At 44.4% G+C, this 25827-nt stretch overlaps 1 protein-coding gene across 4 annotated transcripts in view; it reads right to left on the bottom strand.

Annotated features, from left to right (window-relative positions):
• The window catches only part of UCK2 (uridine-cytidine kinase 2), a 50954-nt gene that overhangs the window by 7701 nt on the left and 17426 nt on the right, over positions 1–25827 (bottom strand). For all 4 annotated transcript variants that reach the window (XM_073557947.1, XM_073557946.1, XM_073557945.1 and 1 more), the window contains exons 2-5: positions 18001–18160; positions 8473–8569; positions 5402–5544; positions 1518–1615 (exon numbers count right to left, since the gene is read on the bottom strand). In XM_073557947.1, the coding sequence (XP_073414048.1) occupies positions 1518–1615; positions 5402–5544; positions 8473–8569; positions 18001–18160 (498 nt within the window). The remainder of the gene's footprint in view (positions 1–1517; positions 1616–5401; positions 5545–8472; positions 8570–18000; positions 18161–25827) is intronic.

Genomic DNA, 25827 nt, shown 5'->3' with positions numbered 1-25827 from the left:
AACAAGGCTCGTTAAAGGGTCGACATTGACTTCTAGGATTGCCAATTCAGAGGTAAAAATTTGCATTCAGTGAAAACGGAGATGGGGATCCAAGGGGTAAGATTTCTCCTTGTGAAAAGTAACATGCCAGTGTGAGGAGACCTACACGCCTGCTCAAATCACACGCTAATTGCATTCAGCACTCGATATCTGTAAAGACTGAGCTGTCATCTGTATGTATACAGCAGGGCATACACACACACACACTGCTGTATTCCCTTTATAATGTGAGTACACCAGCATCCCCAGTCACAGACCTCGGGATGCAATGCAGAGAAATGATGGCTCTGCGCACCCCAGAACAATGACCAGTGCAATGCAGGCAGAGAATCTCTGCACCATTAGTATAATGCATACAACGGCTTAGCAGGCAATGCCTTACACCAAAGACTGCATGACTCTACGGGCTTTATCCATGGGACAACTATGGAGTAGAGTTGAGCGACTTTGGTCGGATCGGGTTTCATGAAACAAAATTTGAGTCGGATGAAACTGGTCCAACTAGGGCAAAAAAAGTCGGCGTTTCATCTGAAACCCGACCCCAATGCAAGTCAATGGGGAATAAAAGTCGGCATTGAGCGGATGAATGTCATCCGCTCAATGGAGACTTTTCCCATTGACTTGCATTGGGGTCGGGTTTTGGACGAAACGCCGACTTTTTTTGCCCTAGTTGGACCAGTTTCATCCGACTCAAATTTTGTTTCATGAAACCCGATCCGACCAAAGTCGCTCAACTCTTCTATGGATCTTTCATGATATGGACACAAGCTGAACTTTTACAACACCCATGGTGAGAGTAATTTACACACCATCTCACCTTAGTATCTGTGCAATTATTATTTATAATCTGTGATACACCCATCACTTTCCCATGAGGTGCTTTTTCCATTTTCAGTTATCGGTAGCAATTTAAATCAGACTGCTGGTTTTAAAGCGTTGTCTTTGGTGCTATGTACACTTTTATTCCCTGCAGGATCCTGTACAGATCGCTGGGGCTGTGCGTGACACTGGCGGGTACAGCTCTGTGCTCACTGCTGGCTTGCAGCCCAGCACAAGACATGATCGGAAACATAGTAAGAAAGGAGCAGAGGAATCTGAAGGGGGAAGTGATCACTATGACAAAGCTGGTGCCAGCACACAGGGAGCAATGCAAAAAAAAAGGTATATGGGGTCATTTAGGGGTAGTATCCTTAAGCATTTATGGAAAAAAGTAACAGTCAGGGTTGTGAACAACCTCTTTCATGGTTTTCTGTATTTCATAGGGTTAGAATATTGTATAATTTATATTGTACAGAAGTTAATCACATGGAAAAAATAAGGCTCAAACTAATTTGCTCTCCCACCACTCAATTGCCAATAGGTGCAGCATCTGTAGAATTATATTGCTTGGATCAGGGCCAGTCCCAGCAGATGTAACGAGAATCATGTACATGTCCGGACGTGGGAACTTACTGTCATCAGAATGTACAAATACTTACTGGTAGACAGAATTCTTCAAAGGCTGGCTTCACAAATTTTATATATTGTGAAAGGACCTGCTCTAAATCCCGGCCTCGTTCATTGATGTCTCTCAGCACTGAAAAAAGCAAATCACTTAAATCGCAAATACAGTACAATATAACAGTTTGCACACCATTTTTAATTGCGAAAACTCAAATTTGGTTTATTTCTTTTGCATTTCACTTTTATTTATTACTCCCAGAAAGGGACTTGAACATATGGCAGTCCACCCCATGAGACAGTCACTGGTAGGATCTGATAAGCTTTGTTGCATGCAAATAACCAAATTGATCTGGCTGCAATCAGGCTGCATGGGGCCAATGGACTAATGTAGGGAGGTCTACCAACACCCTTGGTTGTCATCATCAGGGTTTGAACATCGTTCGCATAGATTGAAGTGATCCTAGAAGTATTACTCAGCCTGTATTTTTCAAAGCACTATCGAGTTCAGGACATTCATGGATAACGCAATTAATACAGGAGATGCACAGGAATATTGAATAGGATCTAACAAGGAGCAAAGATCAGACAGGAAAGAATATAAAATTATAAATGTATGTATGTATGTATGTATGTATGTATGTATGTATGTATGTATGTATCACCAACTAATCACTAAGCATCTCTCATTTCACCAGAGCTGGTTAAAAGTAGCTGAGCTGCGATTGGTTGCTATGACCAACAGTTTTCTTACTGCATGACAACACCTCAGCAGACAGACATGGTGGGAGAAATCTAGCATCCCCAGGAACATAAGCTCCCAGCCATTGTCTACCCCCCAGAAAGGAGCACAGAGCACATGACAAATGAAACCCCCCTTCCGTGGATCAATGGTATACAAGTTAGGGCAAATCCACTCAGCGTTTTGGTACTGACCCCAGGCCTTTATTAAAGGGATCTCCTGGGTGGAAGGCAGGGCAAATCCATCCAGTGCTTTTGTACTGACCCCAGGCATCTCTTAAAGGGATCCTCGGTATGGAATTCAGGGCAAATCCATCCAGCGCTCTGGTTCTGATCCCCGGTATGGAAGTTAGGGCAAATCCACTCAGCGCTCTGGTTCTGACCCCAGTCCTCTCTTAAAGGGATCCCCAGTATGGAAGTCAGGGCAATTGCCTTCAAATGCTCTGGTACTGACCCCAGGCTCTCTTAAAGGGATCTACTGTACAGAAGCTGGGGCAAATCCCTCAGCGCTCTGATTCTCACCCCAGGGTTCTATTAAAGGTATCACTGGTATGCAAGTCAGGGCAAATCCACTCAGCGCTCTGGTTCTGATGCCAGGCCTCTCTTAAAAGGGATCCCCGGTATGGAAGTTAGTACCGTTCCACTCAGCACTCTGGTTCTCACCCCAGGCTGACGGGATGATGCGGAATATTAGGGGGAGTAGTCCAGTGGCTGTGGCTGACGGGATGATGCGGGATATTAGGGGGAGTAGTCCGGTGGCTGTGGCTGACGGGATGATGCGGGATATTAGGGGGAGTAGTCCGGTGGCTCTGACGGGATGATGTGGGATGGATGTGGGATATTAGGGGTAATAGTCTGGTGGCTTTAATGGGACGATGTGGGATATTAGTAGTCCGGTGGCTCTGGCTGATGGGACAATGTGGGATATTATAGTGAATGTGGCTATACACTCAGATATATGTGTGTATATATATATTTTCATTATAATTCTGACCGTAGTTAGTTACTATGCCCGGGCTCTTCAGCTCATTCAAAAGAGTTTTCTTTATTTTCCTGACTATGAAAATTGTAGATTCACTCTGAAGGCATCAAAACTATGAATTAACACATGTGGAATTATATAATTAACAAAAAAGGTGGTGATATGTCGCAGACATTGGGGGAACCAATGCCCTTCATATTCTACAGTTAATAACTGGGTTGCCAAATTTAAAACGGCCACTTCAACACCAATGATGAGGAACGTCCTGGACGACCAAGAGTGGTTGTTCCGGAGATCATCGATGCTGTGCACAACCTCATACTGGAGAATCGGTGAATTTTAGCTAAAGCTATAGCAGACATCATGGGGATTTCCCGTGAACGGGTTTGTGTAATTATCCATGAACATTTGGACATGAAGAAGCTATCTGCAAAGCGGGTCCCCAATTGTTTGACAACAGATCAGTAAAGAATGCGAGTGAAAACTTCCCGGTCTATTTGACAGCATTTCCAGACTGATAATGTCCTGTATCGACTGAGGTCTAAGGGGTAAGATTTCTCCTTATGGAGAGTGACATACCAGCTCTGGCTTGTCAAGGTAAGGAGGCTTATTCACTGGTATGTCACTCTCCACAAGGAGAAACCTGACCCCTTAGACCTCAGTCCAGAGCCTCTCACCTAGCCAAATCAGTTCTCATACTTTGCACTGACAAGGGCCAATAGCCCGAAACACCGTGTCTGCAAATTGAGATTCTGATTTGGCTTTTATCCCAAGTCATATTACAAGACTCGTTAAAGGGTTGATTGTGACTTGTAGGATCGCTACTACCAACAGGTGGCGCTATAGAATTCAAGTCCTCTTTCTCTCTGAAGATGCAATTTGCATACTGGATCGATTGGTCACTATGGACGAGACCTGGATTTATTTTTAGGACCATGAAACCAAGGAGCAGTCAAAAGAGCGGAAGCACAGTGGTTCTCCTTGCCCAAAGAAGTTCAGAGTGCAAAAAAATCAGCCACTAAGGTGATGGTGTCTGTGTTCTGGGATAAGGAGGGGTGCTGCTAGTGGACTACCTTCAAAAGGGTTCCACCATCGATGCAAGGTATTACATTGAACTTTTGGGCCAATTGAAGGCAGCTCTGAAGGCCAAAAAGCGCAGCAAGCTGTCCAAAGGAATCTTGTTCCTGCAAGACAGCGATTCCGCTCACACTGCACAAGCGACCAATGCAAAACTGGCAGAGCAGGGCTTCCAGCTGGTTAACCACCCACCTTAGTCACCAGATCTAGCTCCCGCATCTGTTTCCTAACCTGAAGAAACATCTCAACGGTACCAAATTTCACACCATTTCTAATGCCATGGCTGTTACGGATGCCTGGCTTGAGGCACAACCAAAATCCTTTTTGCAAGGCTTACAGAACTTGGAATACTGATGTAAGAAGTGCGTTGACATCAGTGGACAGTATGTGGAATAAATGCTAAGTTTCACCTTCATACCTTGTTTCTTTCTGGGTAAAGCCAAAAGACTTAGCAGCCCCTCGTATATATAGTTAGTTTTCAGTGTGCTAGATAAAATTTTCATCCATTTTGGACCTGAACTCTCCCATTTTTTTCCTTGAACCCCTTTTTTGAGGGATTATGGGGGAAGACAACCACTAACCACTCCCCCCATAAACAATACTGCAACATGTGAACAGCACCATAGGCCAAAAGTGGGTGTGTACCACCCCCCCATGAAAAATGAAGATATGGCAAGCAGATAAAACAATCGTGTTGAAGGCACCCAATGCCATGTTCACATTGTATTTTAGGCCATGCTCAGTGACTGTTGGCGCTCACCTTTGAAGGATTTGGAGAGTTGCGCTGCTGGGACCATTGACTTTAATGATGCAGATTGACTTCAATCATTCTCTATTGGACATCATGATCCGCAGTATTCACCTGTTTGAAGGGGCACCAAGAACTGGCCAGCCGCACTTTGGTGCCTGCTGAAAAGGATGTGACCCTAGCCTGCAGCATTAAAGTCAATGGTCCCGGCGGCGCAAACATCCGAATCCCGTTTTCCCATTTTCCATGGCTTCAGACATAAGCCCCAATGGAGCTGCTGACTATAGTGTAAAATACAACGTGAATATAATTGAATACAGGAAGTAAAAAATTTGTTGAATATCTTCACACGCGCAGTCATTCATCAGACGCACCTCTTCTTGACAGCCTTGTGTCTGCATCGGTGTCCACAAACAGTTTCATCTGGAACACGTCCCTGATGTCTTGAACATAAAATGCCAGAATGCCCTCAAAAAGTATAACGTCCGCTGGATACACGGTGACAGATTCCTCTTTCCTAATGGGAAGAAGGATTATGCGACAATGCAGTGTAAGCAAAACCCAGCTCAAGGGGTATGGTGCCACACACATTAAGCTGAAGTCTGTCTTGTGAGTAACTTCATACACAGCCATATTGGCCATTGTGATCAGCCTGGTCAAACATAGTCTATCACAATAGCCCAGAAGATTATTAATTTATTGTTTTTAACATATATACATAAATCATAAATAATCTCCATGGACGAATCCATTGAAAGTCAATTGTGACCGTCATCGGTCAGCAAAACGGTCAGTCCCTTACTACCCGATGAACGTTTATTATGGCTGAAATCGTCCATTTAAACCAAGGTCGATCATGTGCGTGGCGTCGTTCTGTCAGAACTGCTCTCTTCAGGTCAGAGCATCAGAAAACTCCCAATTAGCAGGTCTAATCCTACCAGAGCAAAAAGCTACAAGTGGCTGCAGTAAGGATGGAGGAGCGTGGAGCAGAGACCATGGAGGACTAGTTCACAGGTGTATCATGAAGAGCCCTCTGACTGGAGCCTCACAATACACTGATTAATAGCCAATCATCTAACAATTTCACTTTTTTTGTATATCGACTTCGGAGACTCATCAATGACACATTGGAATACTATGTATAGCAATGCACTTGGTATAGAAAGACTACATGGCAGACCTAGGAGGCTTCCATTACACCGCTGCTGTCATGTCAGCCCATCACTCCCAACCAAGGAGACTGCTGCAAGTAGGAGATCGGCTTTCTCTGTAATCCAGACCCTCATCGCTGATGTAGGCAGTTTTCTGCCACTGCCAACTTGGGCACAGCCTCGGAACAGGCACCAGTACTGTGGGAATGACCAGCTTTTGGTGGCGTGCTATTCTTTAGTGAGATGGATTCGCTAAAACTATGCTTTTGTTCCATTTTATTCTTCATTGGCACTAGAACATTTCCTCCAGCAGTAGGACACGTCTCACATGGCCGCCCTGAAGATTGCCATTCATAAGGGGGTAATATTCCTGTATAAGTATACCAGTACCATCATATACTGTGAGGGAGCAGGGGATCTCAGTCTTGCCTTATAATCCTCCTACCGATGCATGGGAGCTTGTCAGATAGAACATGATACCCCATACTCCGTGAGTGGACTTATCAGAAATTAGCAGCCTACTCACGGAGGGCAAGTGTTACACAGTATCCTGGGTTTCCTGGTTATATCTACAACCATCTGGGCCTAAGCCATCCCGTTCCGCCAACAGCCATCCAAGTCCAAGGACTGTGTGAAGGTCACTGGAACCGACTCCTTACCAACTACCCGGATCTAGGACCCGTCTCATTACGGACTCTGCTGTAACCTTCGTTATCCCTTTTGGTCCCGCTGGGACAGCTGCCACGTGTTCGGGGTCTAACTGGAGGTAGCACCTGTGTCCTCCGGGTATTCCATTCTGGCCCTGCCTGAGGGGCTTAACTACGGGTGCCCGGGGCTCACTAGTGACGCCCCCTTCAGAGCCCCCCGGACCGTGGTCCCGAGGTTCCACTTAAAAAATAAAAACGAATGTGAACTTCACCATCTCTGCCTCCGCTTCCATTCGTTACAGCCAGATCTCTTCTCTCCATCATAACATGCAGGTTATATGGCTCAGACACTGCATTTAAAATGTAATTACAAAAGGGAGAGCGCCCCCATCTGTGACTATGCTGCTGACGGGTGGACAGGAAGCGTATTGTGTCACACACTTCCAAACCCCTGGCATTTGGTCCACCCACACATATTGCTGGATTCCAAGACTTGTGGGTGGTACACGCTGCAAGATCTAGACAAACTATCCATGACCCGAGACGAAGGAAAACCAAGTATAGGATCATTTCAGAAACTGGTTACTTTACTTATCCGGTCCACCCAATAATGACTGTATAACTTCCCCAATCAGTGAACTGCAGACCACCTTTATGATGGGGCATGGGAGGGGTGCAGATGGCCATCAGAGGGGCCTTTCTAAATGGTTTGCACATTCTGCTATAGGGTGAGGTCCAAAACACAAAATCTAATGAGCGTGTATGACAAATGACATTTCAGATTCAGTGAATACTGCTGAAAACATGAATCTGCACTGCAGTGGTCTACCTCTCATATGTGGACATAACAGGGCCATGTTTTGATAAGAATCACACTAATTTTAGAGTAGTGGCAATTAAAGGAAATACATTTTGTCATCCAATCAGGGGCAGCATAATGTAGGGACAGAGACCCCAATTCCAGCAATGTGCCACTAACTGGGCTGCTTGCCGTAGTTTTGATAAAGTCAGAGTTTTAATCAGCAGGAGGTGATCACTAGAGGACTATTAAACATGCTGTCACATAATCCTCCACATTCATGAGCTGTGTATAACTCTGTCCCCATCACTGATTACCAGCTTTCTGCCTATGCACAGTGTACACAGAAAGCTGCCAATCAGTGGTGTATGTGGAGTTATATACAGCTCATCATTCTGAGCTCTGATAGATCTGCCAGAGACAACAGTTCAATTCTACCAAAACTTCAGCAAGCAGCACAGTAAGTGACATTGCTGGAATCAGGGGCTATGCCCCTACCATGCTGTTCTCAGCAGAGAAAAATCCTGGTGATAGATTCCCTTTAAAACTAATTTTACTGGAATGCACTAATAAATATCAATGCAAAATATGAGCGGTATATTTCAGTGAACCTGTCAGCAAACAAGACAGTAATATGCAAAGACATTTAGAAATGCTTTGGTGCATGAGGAGGGCATTTAATGAATGCCATTGCCCCCACCAATATCCACTGGTGGTCTTGCTATCAAGGAGTCAAAGATTTGCCAAAAATGTTTTTCTCCCCATTGACAACCCATGTTCAGTATGTATACATCGATGTATTCATGTCACAGTACATGTAACACAATGCAAGCGCCTCCGCCGATTACCTGGAGTGGGTAACAAAGTCATACACTGGGATCTGGACTGTTTTTCCCTCCATTAGCTCTTGGAGAGTCTTCAAGATAAGTTCATTGTCAAAGGCATCTGTGAAAAAAACAATTAATTGTAAGGAGGCAAGTGCTTGTTATAGAGAACTGTACGCTGAACTCCGGTGTACGTATACCCGCTGTTCGTACAACTATCAACCAAACTTAAACTCAGCCATTTGACAAACTACTGTTTTCTCTTTCACATACCCCAATTCTCAAAATACAGTGTATTGCCCCCTCTATCATCAATGACAGCTTGAAGTTTCTTGTGGTAGTTGAGGTTCTTTATTTTCTCAGATGGTAAAGCTGCCCACTCTTCTTGGCAAAAAGCCTCCAGTTCTTGTAAATTCCTGTGCCGTCTAGCATGAGCTGCGCGCTTGAGATCTTCCCAGAGTGGCTCAATGATATTGAGATCTGGAGACTAAGATGGTCACTCTAGAACCTTCACTTTGTTCTAATGTAGCCAATGACATGTCAACTTGGCCTACGTGTTTTAGACCGTTGTCATGTTGAAACGTCAACGTCAAGTACGTCATATGCGCAGCTTCCTGGCTGATTGCAAAATTTGCCTGCAGCATTTGCTGATAACATGCTGCATTCATCTTTCCTTTAACTTTGACCAAGTTTTCTGTGCCTTTGTAGCGCACATCCCCAAAAACATCAGCGATCCACCTCCATGCTTTACAGTAGGAATGGTGTTCCTGTCATCATAGGCCTTGTTGACCTCTCTCCAAATATAACGTTGATGGTTGTGGCCAAAAAGTTAAATTTTGGTCTCCTCACTCCAATTTACCTTGTTCCAGACGTTTTGAGGCTTGACTCTGTGCTGTCTTGCATATTGTAGGCGAGATACTTGTGACAATGGCTTAATTCTGGCGACTCAACCATGCAGCCCATTTTTCTTCAAGTGCCTCCTTATTGTGCATCTTGAAACAGCCACACTGCTAGTTTTCAGAGAGCCCAGTATTTCATCTGATGTTATTTGTGGGTTTTTATTTGCATCTCAAACAAATTTTCCTGGCAGTTGTGGCAGAAATTTTTGTTGGTCTACCTGACAGGGGTTTTGCTTTTACAGAGCCCCTGATTCTTCCATTTGTTAATCATAGTGTGAGCGCTGCTGACTGGCATTATCAATTCCTTGGATATCTTTTTGTATCCCTTTCCTGTTTTATACTGTACAACTACCTTTTCCTGTAGATCCGTTGACAATTCCTTTGCTTTCCCTTTGACTCACAATCCAGAAGTGTCAGTGGCTGGATGAAAGATGCAAGAGTCTGTCTGGATCCCAGAAACTCACTCAGCTTTTATGAACACACACTGATTACAAGCAAACAGGTCACAGGTGAGGATGTTACCTTTAGTAGCCATTCAAACCCATTTGTGTCAACTTCTGTGCATGTTATCAGGCCAAAATCACTAGGGTATGTGAAATTTTAATCAGGGTCATTTGGATGTGTTGGGTTGTCATTCGAAAACACAGTAGTTTGACAAATGGCTTCACCCAACCACTAACCATGAGTCATCATTCATATTCTCTGAAAAAAGGCCCAAAATGGCAAAAATTCTGCCGGGGTATGTAAACAAACAAATGACATTTTGTGCCAGTACCTAAATCAATGACTACATAGGAAACTAAAATTTGGAGGATTTATAATTTGTACCAACTACATTCAAGGAGTCCCGTTTCGTCTACTAGAATCCCCTTGGGAACTTCTTACACAGGACTGCCACCATCCCTGCTCCAGTATGTAATGGTTGATAACCATTTTCATTTGAGGCATGGTTATATAACTTGCAAATCTATATATCTATCAATCTATCTATCTATCTATCTATCTATCTATCTATCTATCTATCTATCTTCCAGTTGCAGAAATAAAAAAAAAATAATAAATTTTTTTTTTTTTTTTTTCTGCAACTGGATGGTTTATTGCTCGAGGGGGGGGGGGGGGGGGTAAGAATCTGCTTTCTACTAGAGACTGAGGAAACTGGCATCATGTAATATGCCCCATCACTTAGAACATGAAAAGCTGTGTGACAAAGGAAAGACTGCTGAACTGTTTAACAGAAAAAAGAAGAAAAAAAAAATGAAAAGAAAAAAAAACCAGCAGATGTTTTGTGCTTACAAGAGACTTGTTTAACAGGAAACCTGTTCTGGCCTCAAGGAGAAAAAAAAAAAAGTGGGCAGTGTGGAAGCATCACTCAGCAGGCAACAAGTTGTTACAACAGCTGTTCTTAAAGGGGCGATACAAAACTAATATTTTAATCCTAAATTTTTTATCTATTTAATATCATCTAGTCTCTTTTCTAATATACTTAAAGAGTCCCCATTGTTCCCACTACTCAGATTTTGGCTTGTTTGATAATGTTTCGTTTGAGAATCCCCAGTGCATGCTGGGATACATGAGCAGTCTTCAGGGGCCAGAGGAGAGGCCGAGATCACTGCTGCAGCCTCTGCCTACTCCCGATGAAGAGTCATCTGTGATGTCCGTTTCAGGGACTGGGCTAGTCCCTGCTCTACTGAGCGTGCTCAGAAGCAGGGCTGCGGAGTCACTAAGCCAAACCTTCGACTTAGACGCCCTCAATTTCCCTGACTGCGATTCCCCAGCATTGCCTCACTACTGAGCATGTACATAAAGCGCAGGACAGGTTCATCCCAACCAAGAACAGAGATCCTTAGATCAGGAATGGAACAAACATTTCATAACTTTCCCAAATTCTGGTGAAAATTTTTTACACCATATCCTGCATTGTACTGTACCCAATTTATTATAGACTAGCTTGGCAAGCTGGTCAAATGTAAATGTATTTCATGAGCTGATGAACACACACAGGTATTTATATATGTAGATTGGTAATACAATAAATTGGTTTGATAAGTAGAAGCCAATAAATGTTTTCTGGTTGAGGTGCCACCTGCTGGTCATTGTGTCTTTCTGCAGGTTTATGAAAATGAATGTTTAAACTGTATTTAGTGATAAAATCATGAATGTGTGGTTTGTTTGGCCATTTTCTTGCTGAAGGGAGCAATTTTACCTTTCAAATGGTGCATCGCGTGTGTGGGGAGAAGAAATCAGTGAAAAAGCAGTGCATGTACAAATGTGTTTACATATGTGACTCACCTGCAGTAAAGTGTGCAATCCTCTAATGTGCCTGAAATGGGGTCTTTCCCGCTTGCCTAGCCTAAGGCAAATGTCTGGATTTGTTTGTGATGTCTGTAAGCAGCTTTGTGGTAGTGTGCTTTGGGGTATTGTGGTGCCACCTGCAGGTCAATTTTCCTTACTGCAGGTTTATGAAAATTAATGTTTAACCCCTTAATCCTATGTGACGTACTATCCCATCCATGTGCCCTGGGACTTAATTCCCAGGGACGGGATAGTACGTCACAGCGATCAGCGGCGCCCACATGGTGAGCGCCACTGATCGCGGCCGGGTGTCAGCTAATTATCACAGCTGACACCCGGCACAATGTGTCAGGGGCGGTCACGGACCGCCCCCGACACGTTAACCCCTTGCACACCGCGATCAAACACGATCGTGGTGTACCAGGGGTTAAAGGGAAGCATCGGCAGGGAGGGGGCTCCCTCCATGCTTCCCTGAGCCCCCCACAGCAGCGCAATGTGCAGCGCTGCTGCGGGGGTCTCTTTCCCTACAGGTCCCTGGATCCAAGATGGCGACGGGGACCTTCGGGGGCCTGTAGGGAGCCGACTTCCTCAGTGCCTGCAAAGCGCAGACAAGAGGAAGTCTGCACCTATGCCTGTGACAGATCGCTGATCTGTCATAGTGATCTGTGATGTGACAGATCAGCGATCTGTCACAGGTCAGTGATGTCCCCCCTGGGGACAACCTAATAAAGAAAAAAAAAAAAAAAAAAAAAAAAAAAAAATTAAATAAATTGAAAAAAAAAATATTACCCAATAAATTCATTTTTTGGAAATAAAAGAAAAAAAAAACAAAAAAAAAAAAAAAAAGGTATCGCTGCGTCCGTAACGACCTGCCCTATAAAACTGTCCCATTAGTTAACCCCTTAAAAAAAATTTAAAAAAAAACAACCAAAAAATAATGATCTATTATCATACCGCCGAACAAAAAGTGCAATAACGCGCGATCAAAAAGACGCATATAAATATCCATGGTACCACTGAAAACGTCATCTTGTCCCGCAAAAAACGAGCTGCCATACAGCGTCATCAGCGAAAAAAAAAGAAAAAAAAAAAAAGTTATAGCTCGCAGAATAAAGCGATGCAAAAATAGGTATTAGACCTACCGGTAATGATGTTTCCAGGAGTCCATCCTGACAGCACTATGGAGGACGTCCTCCTCCTCCTTACAGGGACAGGAAAGCACACGAGAGGTTAAAAGGTCATGTCCCACCCCCTTTCCCTCAGTGATTTGACAAGTACCACAAGGTGGATGATGCTAGTAACGGTTTAATGAAACAATCATATTACAGCATATGACATAACATAATACAACATAGTATAACATAACAGGGAGGGAACTACCCGTGCTGTCAGGATGGACTCCTGGAAACATCATTACCGGTAGGTCTAATACCTATTTTCCAGGACGTCCACCTGACAGCACTATGGAGAGTACCAAAGCACCTCCTCAGGGTGGGATTACTGCTTGGAGAACTTTTCTCCCGAATGCGGTTTGTTGGCCAGCTAACACATCTAGTTTGTAGTGTTTGCAGAATGTATTAAGACTAGCCCAGGTTGCCGCTCGACAAATTTGATCAACTGACGCCCCCGCCCGCTCGGCCCATGAGGCCGATACCGCCCTTGTAGAGTGGGCTTTTAAGGAATCAGGCGGGCTGGCGCCTTCAGCCTGGTAAGCGTCTGAGATTACTGAGGTAATCCAACGCGCTATGGACGCCTTAGAGGCCTTCTTCCCTTTATTCTTACCACCAAAGAGAACGAACAGGTTCGGGTCGATACGCCAACTATTGGTGGCCTCTAGGTATTCTATAACTGCGCGCCTCACGTCTAGCGAGTGGAGCCGCCGCTCCTTCTCATTTCGGGGATTAATCGCAGAAAGAGGGTAACACTACCTCCTGGTTCAGATTTCTTGTAGAGGCTACCTTCGGGGTAAATGCCGGGTCTAACCTTAGGATTATACTATCCTCTCTTATCTGGAGGTATGGATCCTTAGTGGATAGGGCCTGGATCTCCCCTATTCTTTTGGCCGTGGTAATGGCTACTAGAAAGGCCGTTTTACGAGTGAGAGCAGGGATGGCTATCTTCTCACTAAGGGCGAAAGTGTCCGAGCAGAGGAACCGAAGTACCAGGCCCAGGTCCCATGGCGGGGTGAGCTGCCTAATCGTGGGGCGCAGGCGCTGTGTCTTCCATCTGCATGGTATTTCTGACCACGTGTACCAGCTCGTCCGTATCCTCCAGTCTGAATAGGTACTTTCTGTTCTGTTCCTGACTATCCCCCAGGATCTCTCCTTCTTCCTCCTGATCTGAGTTCCGGAAATCGGATTCCTCGCTAGGGCTCGCCTCTGATACTGGGACTGGTTCCCACCTCGGACGCTTGCGACCTGGCCCAGGGCTGGGGGATCGACGCCGGGACGTAGAGGCCTGAATCTCTTCCCTTATCAGCGACCTCATTTCGGAAAGCAGAGATGGCTGTTCCTCGCCTATGACTCTGGAGGTACAGGGACCGCATAGGGTCTTGCTATAGGTGTCTGGCAGCTTTACTCTGCACACCGGACATCTGACTGATTTGGCGGTGGCTTTCGCCGGGTCCTTCCCCGAGGGGGACTCAGCCGGGGTTCCCTTTTCCTGATAATATAAGGGGCACCTCATCAGATCTGGGCTGTGGGGACGGGTGGGGAGGGTGGTCTGCGCTATGCGCACTTACCCCTCCACCAGATGCAGTGTTGCCTTCCATTCCCTGGCGTCCGATGCAGTCACACAGCCTGGAACCACCTGTGACGACTCTGGAGAACGCTTTGGTCCAGGAGCGCGCGCGCCCTGGATTTGAAACCGGCGTCTGACGTCACCGGATGTGACGCTGGTAAGCCGCGCCTCCACTTCCTGCCGGGCATCTGCGCGCGACCGCGCTCGGCGCGTGCAGGGAGCCGTTCCTGCTATGGTGCTCCGGCCTCCACTGCCCAGCGTCGGCGAAGTCCTGCGGGTACTCGGCCCGCCGCCCCACTTCTGTCGGTGCCCGCATGGCCAGCCGCCTGCGGGGAGCCGACCCGTCCTGGAGCCGAGAGCCCCCCCACCGGGAGGAACGGCTCCCTCCAGGAGCGCCGTCCTGCTCCTGGCCTTTGGAGCCGAGGGACTCCCCACCGGGAAGTTTCGGCCCCGGGACCTCTTGACAGGGGAAGGATTGGACCGGCCGCACGATCCCCTGGGTCCCTCCGGTAAGCTCTCGCGTGTCCCTCCGTGCAGGGACAGGAAAAACACTGAGGGAAAGGGGGTGGGACATGGCCTTTTAACCTCTCGTGTGCTTTCCTGTCCCTGTAAGGAGGAGGAGGACGTCCTCCATAGTGCTGTCAGGTGGACGTCCTGGAAAATATTTTTTATATAAAATAGTTTTCATTGCATAAAACCGCCAAAACATTAAAAAAACGACATAAATGAGGTATCGCTGTAACCGTACTGACCTGAAGAATAAAACTGCTTTATCAATTTTACCACAGGCGGAACGGTGTAAACGCACCCCCCAAAAGAAATTCATGAAACGCTGGTTTTTGTTCATTCTGCGTCCCAAAAATCTGAATAAAAAGCGATAAAAAAAAAAAAATGTCACGTGCTCGAAAATGGTACCAATAAAAACGTCAACTCGTCCTGCAAAGAATAAGACCTCACATGACTCGGTGGGTCAAAATATGGAAAAATTATAGCTCTCAATATGTGGTGATGCAGAAACTATTTTTACAACAAAAAGCGTCTTTTAGCGTGTGACAGCTGCCAAAAATAAAAACCGCCATAAATAGTAAATCAAACCCCCCGTTATCACCCCCTTAGTTAGGGAAAAATAATAAAATAAAAAAAATGTATTTATTTCCATTTTTCCATTAGGGTTAGGGCTAGGGTTAGGGCTGAGATTAGGATTAGGGGTTAGGGTTGGAGTTAGAATTGGGGGGTTTCCACTGTTTGGGCACATCAGGTGCTCTCCAAACGCAACATGGCGTCGGATCTCAATTCCAGCCAATTCTGCATTGAAAAAGTCAAATGGTGCTCCTTCCCTTCCAAGCTCTGCCATGCGCCCAAACAGTGTTTTACCCCCACATATAGGGCATCAGCCTACTCAGGACAAATTGCAATACAACTTTTGGGGTCCAATTTCTCCTGTTGCCCTTAGGAAAATAAAAAATTGGGGGCAAAAATATCATTTTTGTGGAAACAAAAATGATTTTTTTTTATTTTCACGTCCGGGCGTTATAAACTTCTGTGAATCACTTGGGGGTTCAAAGTGCTCACCACACATCTAGACAAGTTCCTTAGGGGGTCTAGTTTCCAAAATGGTGTCATTTGTGGGGGGTTTCCACTGTTTTGGTACATCAGGGGCTTTCCAAACGCGACATGGTGTCCGATCTCAATTCCAGCCAAAAACGTCAAATGGCGCTGCTTCCCTTCCGAGCTCTGCCATGCGCCCAAATAGTGGTTTACCCCCACATGTGGGGTATCAGCGTACTCAGGACAAATTGCACAATAACTTTTAGGTCCGGTTACCCTTGGAAAAATAAAAATTGAGGGTGAAAAGATCATTTTTGTGGAAAAAATATGATTTTTTAATTGTATGGCTGTATGTTATAAACTTCTGTGAAGCCCTTGGGGGTTCAAAGTTCTCACCACACATCTAGATAAGTTCCTTGGGGGGGGGGGGGGGTCACTTGTGGGGGGTTTCCACTGTTTAGGTACATTAGGGGCTCTCCAAACGCGACATGGCGTCCGATCTGAATTCCAGCCAATTTTGCATTGAAAAAGTCAAACGGCGCTCCTTCCCTTCTGAGCTCTGCCATGCGCCGAAACAGTGGTTCCCCCAACATATCCGGTATCAGCATACTCAGGACAAATTGCACAATAACTTTTGCAGTCCAATTTCTCCTGTTACCCTTGGTAAAATAAAAAAAAAAATTGAACCGTATTTTTTTTTTTTTTTTTTTTTTTTAAATATTCAAAAAATTCCTGTGACGGTGGCACCTAAAGGGTTAATAAACTTCTTGAATGTTGTTTTGAGCACCTTAAGGGGGTGCAGTTTTTAGAATGGTGTCACTTTTGGGTATTTTCTATCATATAGACGCCGCAAAGTGGCTTCAAATGTGATGTGGTCCGTAAAAATAAAATGGTGTTGCAAAAATGAGAAGTCGCTGGTCAATTTTTAACCCTTATAACTTCCTAACGAAAAATTTTCAAAATTTTCGCCAAATTTCCATTTTTTTTTTTTCACAAATAAACGCAAGTTATTTGAATGAAATTTTACCACTAACATGAAGTACAATATGTCACAAGAAAACAATGTCAGAATCACCGGGATCCATGGAAGCGTTTGAGTTATTACCTCATAAAGGGACAGTGGTCAGAATTGTAAAAATTGGCCCGGTCATGAACGTGCAAACCACCCTTGGGGCTTAAGGGGTTAAACTGTATTTTGTGATCAAATCGTGGATGTGTGGCTATTTCTTCCTGAAGGGGGCAAGTTTACCTTTCAAATGGTGTATCATTTGTGTGTCTGGGTGCAGTATGAACGCAAACTGACTCCACCAAAATGGACAATGACTTTACAGACCTGGTCAGAAGGATCTTGTCAATGTGCAATATGCATAGTGACAGTGCACTCCCTCACCGGCTCTGATAAGTGATGTCACTTGGAGGGGCTGGGCTGGTCTCCGCTTCTCCTGCACACCAGATAACCTCTTTACAATGTGCAATGATCGTGCTCGGTCGCCAACTCATCACTTCTCATCAGAGTGGTTAAGGGAATGCACTGTCACTGTGTACTAAAGAATGTGGCACAGTGACAGGCTCCTACTGAGCATATGTGAGAATTGACAACCAATGAATGTTCAGTATAGAAGGGATGCTCGTGTCACTGATGACACTGTTTCAGCATGGGGGGGCAGAGGCTGCAGCAGTGACTGCAAGCTCTGTCCCCTGATGACGGCTTGTGTGAATATCCCAGCATCCTCTGGGGGTTCTCAAACGAAGAATCAAACAAACAAAAAGTAGATGTAGATCAGTAGTCAGAATAGTGAGGGATTGAGACTTTATAGTTAAGGTATAATAGAAAAGAGATTATTTTAATCTTAAATGTCTATTTATTGTAGTAATCTAAAGTGTTAATTTCGGAGCACCCCTCTAATCACCAAAATATCCTGACAAAACAAGTATGGACTCCATTAGAATATCAGAGATCATCATCAGCTTCCAAAACTGAACAGGTAATAAGTAGCCTTGTAATTAATCCGGAATTTATCCAACACCCAAGTGTCAGAGTCTGACAATACGGTCAGGGCACAGTAGGTTTTACCTGGGTGATCAAAGTTGAATTGGCCTTTGAGAGCTTTACTCTTCTGCTCCGGCGTCAGGATGCGATAAAAGCTGTCCTGACTTATCATAACCACCTGCTTCTGGTGATGATCCACCTCATTCTGGCCCAGGAGCTGCACGATCTTGGAACATACAGATGACTGTACAAGAAGAAGGGAGAATAAAAAGACATTACCATGATGTACGAAGTGCTTTACCTTACAGACGACACCTTCACAGAACCTGAAGGACCTTGTTAAAAGTCAATGGGGTCTGTAGGGCGCTATTCGTATAAGCCAGCCAGATCAGTGTGGCTATGAGGGCCTCCCTGAATTCTCTCTAACACACTGGTAGTTTTCATTTTTATGGGCAGGAAAACATTGCAATATTAGGAATGGTTCACATCTGCCTAGTACATTTAGCTTGCATGTCAGGCAAGTTCCCCACAGAGCGGCCAAGTGTGTCCATCCTTTGGGCACTACAAGCCTGATGAAGGCCAAAAAACAGAAGTAGCTGTACATAAAGTGAAGGGTGCGAGCAGAATACCACGAGACTGAAAGTACTAAGAGTAAGTTCCTGAAATCTAGCCTGCACAGTCCTTGAGAAATAGAGCAAGTCATTACCAACCAGACATGATTTAAGGAACTTCTCTTCAGTGAAATTTACACTATACAACGCAAACAGATAAGTTATTAGAAAACGTGTGTTTCATACAGCTGGCTTGTCACGTGAAGTTACAACTAGGCCTGACAGTAATCTCCTGCAGGGCAACGTATTGGCTGCGGCAGCAATGGCCATCACCGGAGGAGCTTACTGATCCAACACTGGTGTGGAAACCATCATGCCCTCTGGGTGGAGACACCACCGGCAAATGTAAGAACCAGGCCTATGTGCGGGTACTGCCATTTATCATGGAGCCTGCACACAGTACTGGAGGGACCACCTGTGCTGCTCCCCCTCTATATACACACACATCATGATCTGAAGAGGTCTACCTACATAGGAGCCACTTACACACATTTTCCTATGTGAAGGGAGATGTGCACAGTCTCACACTGAGTAATTGTGAGCATAGTAGTACTGGGCTAGCTCCGATACTGCATTAGTTACAGCGCCACAGCTGCAGTGTGCCATGGCAGAGGAATTCCCCTACAATGAAGCTGGACAGCCTCCTAGAAGAGATGGAGTGGCAGCCATATTGGGTATATGGCTATCCGGAAACCATACACGTGATTATATGTTAGGCTTGACCAACTTGGACCCCAGGTGGCAGATCCCCTTGTGTATATTAGCCAGCCTACATTTGTCCCTATGGTAGGCAAGTCACCCCAGGGATGTCCCAGCAGCCTGTGCGCCTCACCCCATGTAGAGCACATGCATGCTTGGCTCGCTGAGAGTGCATATACAATGGCCAGGAGAACGCCTGTCAGAGCAATAAGTGGGCAGCTGACAGCCATTGATAATGTATTACATACAAAAGAAAAAGGGAAGAAAATTCCATTGCTGGCTGACGTGAGCTTTAGCACTCCAGCAAGCAGCGCTGCAGACGCCTATGGCTCCATCCTAATGCTTTATACTAGGGGCGCACTCAGCTGTAATTCAGCCATGAGATGAAATATGAAAGCTGGGCAGGGACGTGCCTCATACCGGGACGGTTACAACATTAACAGCCCAAGAAGAAACTTGTAGAGCTTCTGTCCTGGAATGTCTCCCCTTACCTGCCTCAGGAGAAATATATTTAGGCACGTGACTCAGACACAACATCTAACCCACTGACCGGTGAACAGCACCGAGTATCTCCTGGCACCTATCCAAGGATGGGATCATTGAGACAGCAAGTGAAGGGTCGCCTCTTCAAGTAGACGCGTTTAACCTCGTAATGACCGCCAATACGTCTTTTTACTGATCTGAGATCTAATAGCCTCCCCATACAGGTGACAATCAAGCAGCTGTCGGCTGTCCACTATAGCTGACAACTTGCTGCATCAGCCGCGATCAGTGTCGCCAACGTCCATCTGTTTAACCCCTTAGATGCTGCTGTCAATAGTGACTATTCATCATATCAATGGTTAACAGTGTGGGGGGGCTTCCTCTTTATCCTCATCGGCACCCTGAGATCATGATTGTGTGGGCATGGCAATTCACGACCAAATACCAGCCTCAGAGTCTGCCAGCTGTAGTAACCTGTTCAGAAGTTAGTGACATTGAGTTGGTAAAAATAAATTTCTTTATTCCTGTTATGCCACTTTGCATGAATTCCTGAAAATCACCTGAAGGGTTAATAAACTACCTGACTGCAGTTTTCAGTATGTCAGGGGGTGCTGGTTTTAAAATGGTATCACTTTTGGGGGGTTTCCAATATATAGTCACTTAAAATCTGGATAGGTCCTTAAAAAAAAAAATAAAATAAAATTTCCTTTAAAAAAATATCAAAAATTACAACTACATTTTTAAACCTCCTAAAATGCTAACAAAATAAAAAATAATATTTTACAAATGGTGCTGATGTGAAGCAGACATGAGGGAATGGTCGTTTATTAATGTTTCTATGGTATGACCATCTGGATTTATATAGTGCCATTAATTCCACAGCACTTTACAGACATTATTGGCGCTCTCCCCGATGGGGCTCACAATCTAGAATCCGCAAGTGTACAAGACTGGAGGGCACCACTGCACGGGATCCCCCGCTACATGCCAAACACTATAGGACCATAAAAATAAGAGAAAAGCAGCATGTATATAGCAGGGATCACCAAATGGTAATAAAAAATGCTTTATTGTAGCACCAACACACTAGAACAATAAAAACATTTAAAACCGCAAAAATGCAATTATCGTACAATCTAGAATCCCCATCAGTACGTCTCTGGAATAAAGGGATAATCATTAAGCCTGTGTGCCCACATTACGTTTAAGGCTGGAGTCACACACAACGAATAAAAAAAAAAAAAAAAGGCCCATTTTAACGGTCCGAAATCGCACAAAAGTATCTTAACCAGTGATGCGTTTTTGATGCGATTTTAATTGCGTGTAAGGATCCGTTTGATATCCGTCTGGCGAGATTTTCTCGCAGGGTAGCTAAATGGACATATAATGGAGCCCAATGACAGATTTCTGCACACAAACGAATTAATAGATCTAGAGAGATAGATATATATCTATCTATCTATATTTATATTTTTATACGTGATATATATATATATATATATATATATATATATATATATATATATATATATATATATATATATATATATATATATATATATATATATATATATATATTTTTTTTTATTTCTAATTCATACAGTTCTTCATTGCAGAATAGCCGCTGAAGCATTTGCCGGCTTTTGTATAATCATTCTTCTGCCCAACATGAAATGACACATGGTTTACATATAGTTAACCATTTCATGTTTTTTTTTATGTCTATCACTATTAATTATATGAGGGTTTGTGGGTAAAATTTTGGAGTTGTAGGGGTTCATTTAGGGGGTTAATTTGTTGTATTAAATTGCTGGGACTCCCGCAGACGTCACTGAGGCTGCAACGAGTCCCCGCAATTTAATACAACGAATTAACCCCTTAAATGAACCCCTACAACTCCCAAATTTTACCCACAAACCCTCATATAATTAATAGTGATAGACATAAAAAAAAAAAAACATGAAATGGTTAACTATATGTAAACCATGTGTCATTTCATGTTGGGCAGAAGAATGATTATACAAAAGCTGGCAAATACTTCAGCGGCTATTCTGCAATGAAGAACTGTATGAATTAGAAAAAAAAAAAAAAAAAAAAAAAAAATTATATATATATATATATATATATATATATATATATATATATATATATATATATATATATATATATATATATGCGCGTGTTTAGATCTATTAATTCGTTTCTTTATTTAACTGGTCACTGTGATATTACTGTATTTTAAATTAAAAAATTGGGCTTTTGGTGCGATTTTACCGCAACTCACACATCGGGTCCGTTTGCAATCCAATTTTTTCTCGCCCCCATTGACTTGCATTGTCGAATCCGATCCGAAAATCAGTGACAATCGCAGCATGCTGCGATTGTCTTGGTCCGAGGATCGGATCCGATAAAAAAAAAAAAAAAAAAAAAAAAAAAAATTGCATGATGGGAGCTGCCCCACAGAATAACATTGGGACGAATGCAATGCGATTTTTTATCGCATTGCATTCGTCCGATTTAATCGCCAGTGTGACCCCGGCCTAAGAGTTTCCGCGGCGCTTTTAGACGCGTGATTCTGCCGCAGAAACGCTTAAGAAAAGCATCCCATGTTATCATAATGGAATCCGCACATGTGCTAATGGTGCATTTTTTCCGCTGCGGAAATGCTTAGAGGAAAAAAAACGCAGCATGTTCATTAAAGGGGCTGTCCGGGCTTTTCACATAATCTCAGTGCATATCTGGGCTGCAGAATGCTGACAGTAAGTAATTTACCTTCTGTGGCCAGTATGCAGGGTTTGCTAGATATCTCTGGCTTGAAAGAAAAACGTCCAGGGGGGGGGGGGGGGGGGGGGTGTTCTGGCATTGAAATGAGAACTGGTCGTTTCCTCCTCACTAGTTTCACTTTCCACAGATCACTGTTCAGCCTGTGTCTGGGGGAGGAGCAGCTGCTCTCTGCACTGAGGCTGCTAGAGGGGGAGGATTTGTTACTGTGTGAGGAGGGCTTGTTCATGTGGTCGGGGAGGGCCTGTTGCTATGGAGGGTGGGGTTGTTATAGAGGGCATGTTTTTAGTAGAGTAGGAGGAAACGACCAGTTCTCATTTCAATGGCAGAACACACCCCCCTGGACGTTTTTCTTACAAGCAAGAGATGATAACTAGCAAACCCTGCAAACTGGCCACAGAAGGTAAATTACTTACTGTCATCATTCTGCAGCCCAGATATGCACTGAGATTATGTGAAAAGCCCGGACAACCCCTTTAATTTTGCGGAAACGCATGCGATTTCCCAGGAAGAGGGTGTGCGTTTCCGCTCAGGAATATTCTGCATCAAAAAAGCAACATGGGCACATAGCCTCAAAGTTTGAAAATTGCTACTTTTTTTTTGTTTTTTTTGTCTTTTTAACATGTCAAATTTGATATTTTTTTTTTTTTAGAAATAAACAAAAAACATATTGATCTAAGTTTTCCATTATCAGAAATTATAATGTGCCACAATGAAGTGTTCCAGAGTTATCAACACATAAAAGTGACAGTGGTCAGACTTAAAAATTTGGCCTGAAACAACCACGAAACAATGGTTAGGCAAATCCTGAAACCATGAGGTGTTGGGGGGCCGTGTGAACAGGGTTTGGGAAACACTGGCCTTTATCAAGTGGATGCCAGATATGTGCGTTTCTTGGAAAAAGATACAGGACCAGTATACACTACAAGAAGGCGGCACCATGTTGTTCTTGAGAAACTTTGGGTCCTCCATTAATGTGTAACTTCCTACCACCTACCTAAACCTTGTTACAGAACAAGTACTCTCCCCCACCCCTCATGATTGTTCAGGATCGAGAGCGCTCCCATCCCTCAGGCCGGTGATTTTTGGGTTGCTAGGTATACAGTCACACATGCAGTCTTTCAGGGTAAAATGTTTATGTGAAGCTAATCTTCAAGAACCATCAAATAGTTTCAAATTTAGCACGTCACACCCAAGAAGGGAAATTCGATATTTCAAGAGCTGCAAAAATGTCAGTCTTAGTGATCCCAGGGTGGAGGAGGTAAGCGAGACACCCTATACATACTGCCTTGACCTGCGCCGCTCGTGTAGCGCGTTTCCAGCTGGTCCTTCACCATCAAGAAGCCTAAAGAAGACTTCTGCAGCTAATCAATGGCTGCCGAGTCAAGTGATGCAAGAGGATAGGAGACACAGTATGGAGTGCAGAGCCTGTGTATGAGGAGAGTACAGGGGGTGCAGCCCTATACACTGCAGTACAGCGTCAAAGGCTTGGTTTATACATTAAAATCGGATTTTTATTTTTTTTTTTTTTTTTTTTTTGGGGGGGGGGGGGGGGGGGGGACAAAAAATTAAAAAGTGGCAGCATTCAATGTGTAAATTACGGTAAACCACCTCGGCCATCAGGAGACTTGCACTCCCGAAAAGATTCGCAATTCATGCCAATGACGACATCTACACTGTGCGTCTTCCCACGCTGCCAGTAAAGAAGGGGCAGCTTTGTCTGTACAGCGATGGAGGAGTGCAAGTGGGGCGGAAGCTGACCGAACCCTGCAAATCTGCCTGGATTCAGAGCAGAGTTGCAAGCTCAAAAGCATGCCCTCCTTGTCTAGGAATCCAGGTGGCAGGTAGCCTAGGCAATGAGCTGGGCACGGTACAATAAAAATTCCTTCCGTTCGAGACTAAAGAGAATTTTAAATGAGAGGTAAATTGCGAAGTTTCTTGTTTTAACAAACACTTTGCAATTTGACCCGTTTATCAAGATTAGACAGCGCCTTTAATTCAGCATGCAATGATTTTATAATATGGAAATACTGCTTTCTCACCACATTTTTCTCCATCAGACAGTAACATGTCACTACAAGTGGAGCAAAGAAGAGTGCGACAACGGAACTCTGCGATCCCAATTCACCTTAATGGTGTATAGACCATTTTGTATTCAGCTACAGATGAAGACTCCGGGATGGAAAGCAAACAGCAGCTGCACAAATCCTCATTTGGTCTCCGATTTCCACACACAATCAGCCGAGAGCTACAGGTGGATCGTTTCACTTTCACCATCAGGACCATGTTCTAATTGCATTGAACGTGAGAATTTAGGTCAGACCTGGGCAAAGCACAGCCCACATCCCAAGACAAGACAGGGCCGACGGGTCATTGTGCAGTCACCCTTCCCCACTAGACCATGGTGACTAACAGTGGAGAAGGGAGCCATCGGCTACTACTTTCACCATTTAGCATGTGCAAACAGCAGACACAATAACAGCACTACATTGCGTCTGTGGTGCAGAGCATCAGTGCACACAGCAGAACCGGAGAAGCCTGATGGGGGTACGGGAGCAAGGCAAGTGTGTCTCTAGGTGGGGGCTGACACTGTATATAGAGGCGTGACCGATACTTCATTCTGCTCAATATTAAATAATAACAATCAGGGTCAAACTGAAGCACCGGAACACAGGACGATTCTTCAAGGCCAGGATCCCCCCCCCCCCCAAGCAGGATGTATATGGGGCTTGCTAGTTTCAACTGAATGTGCATCAAAGGACACACATTCAGTTTAAATGCACTGAGATGCAGAAAGTCTGCACCAGAACAGTTAATATGGCCAACAACCTATCAGAGGTCGGTGGCCACCATCTGTGCACCTGTTGGGCGCACTGACATCAGCCGCGGGCCACGATGATATGACATCACCAGATCGAGAGAAGACACCAGGAGCGCAGACAGGAAAGAATAATTTTTTCCCCCTCCTTCTGTGGATGCGACATGGGGGCCCAAGATGGGGGACGTTGTTGATTAAAGTGGGCAGGTTGATGAACTCAATTACTATATAGGAGGCCAAAATGAGCAACCTACATTATTAGTTTATGGTGGCAAGTACATGGACATAATTACTGTAGGGGCAAAATTAGGGAACATTACTGCTGTAATATTTACTTTTTAGAATACTGTAATATTTACTTTTTAGAACACTGTTTTCCATGGGGGGGGGGGGGGGGGGGGAACGACAGAATAGGGGTCTTGCTACTGTGCAGGGTGGCACTATGCTGACCTTTATTCTTCATCTGGCATAGAGTATCAGTGGGGAATGATTGGAGAATGTGCTCAGCTGTTGATAAAT

The sequence above is a fragment of the Dendrobates tinctorius genome, unplaced genomic scaffold (assembly GCF_039654945.1).
Source record: "Dendrobates tinctorius isolate UK_male_01 unplaced genomic scaffold, ASM3965494v1 ptg000012l, whole genome shotgun sequence".
NCBI classification, from domain to species: domain Eukaryota; kingdom Metazoa; phylum Chordata; class Amphibia; order Anura; family Dendrobatidae; genus Dendrobates; species Dendrobates tinctorius.
The sequence above is the reverse complement of the archived record's forward strand: the minus strand, read 5'-3'. Positions and strand labels throughout refer to the sequence as shown.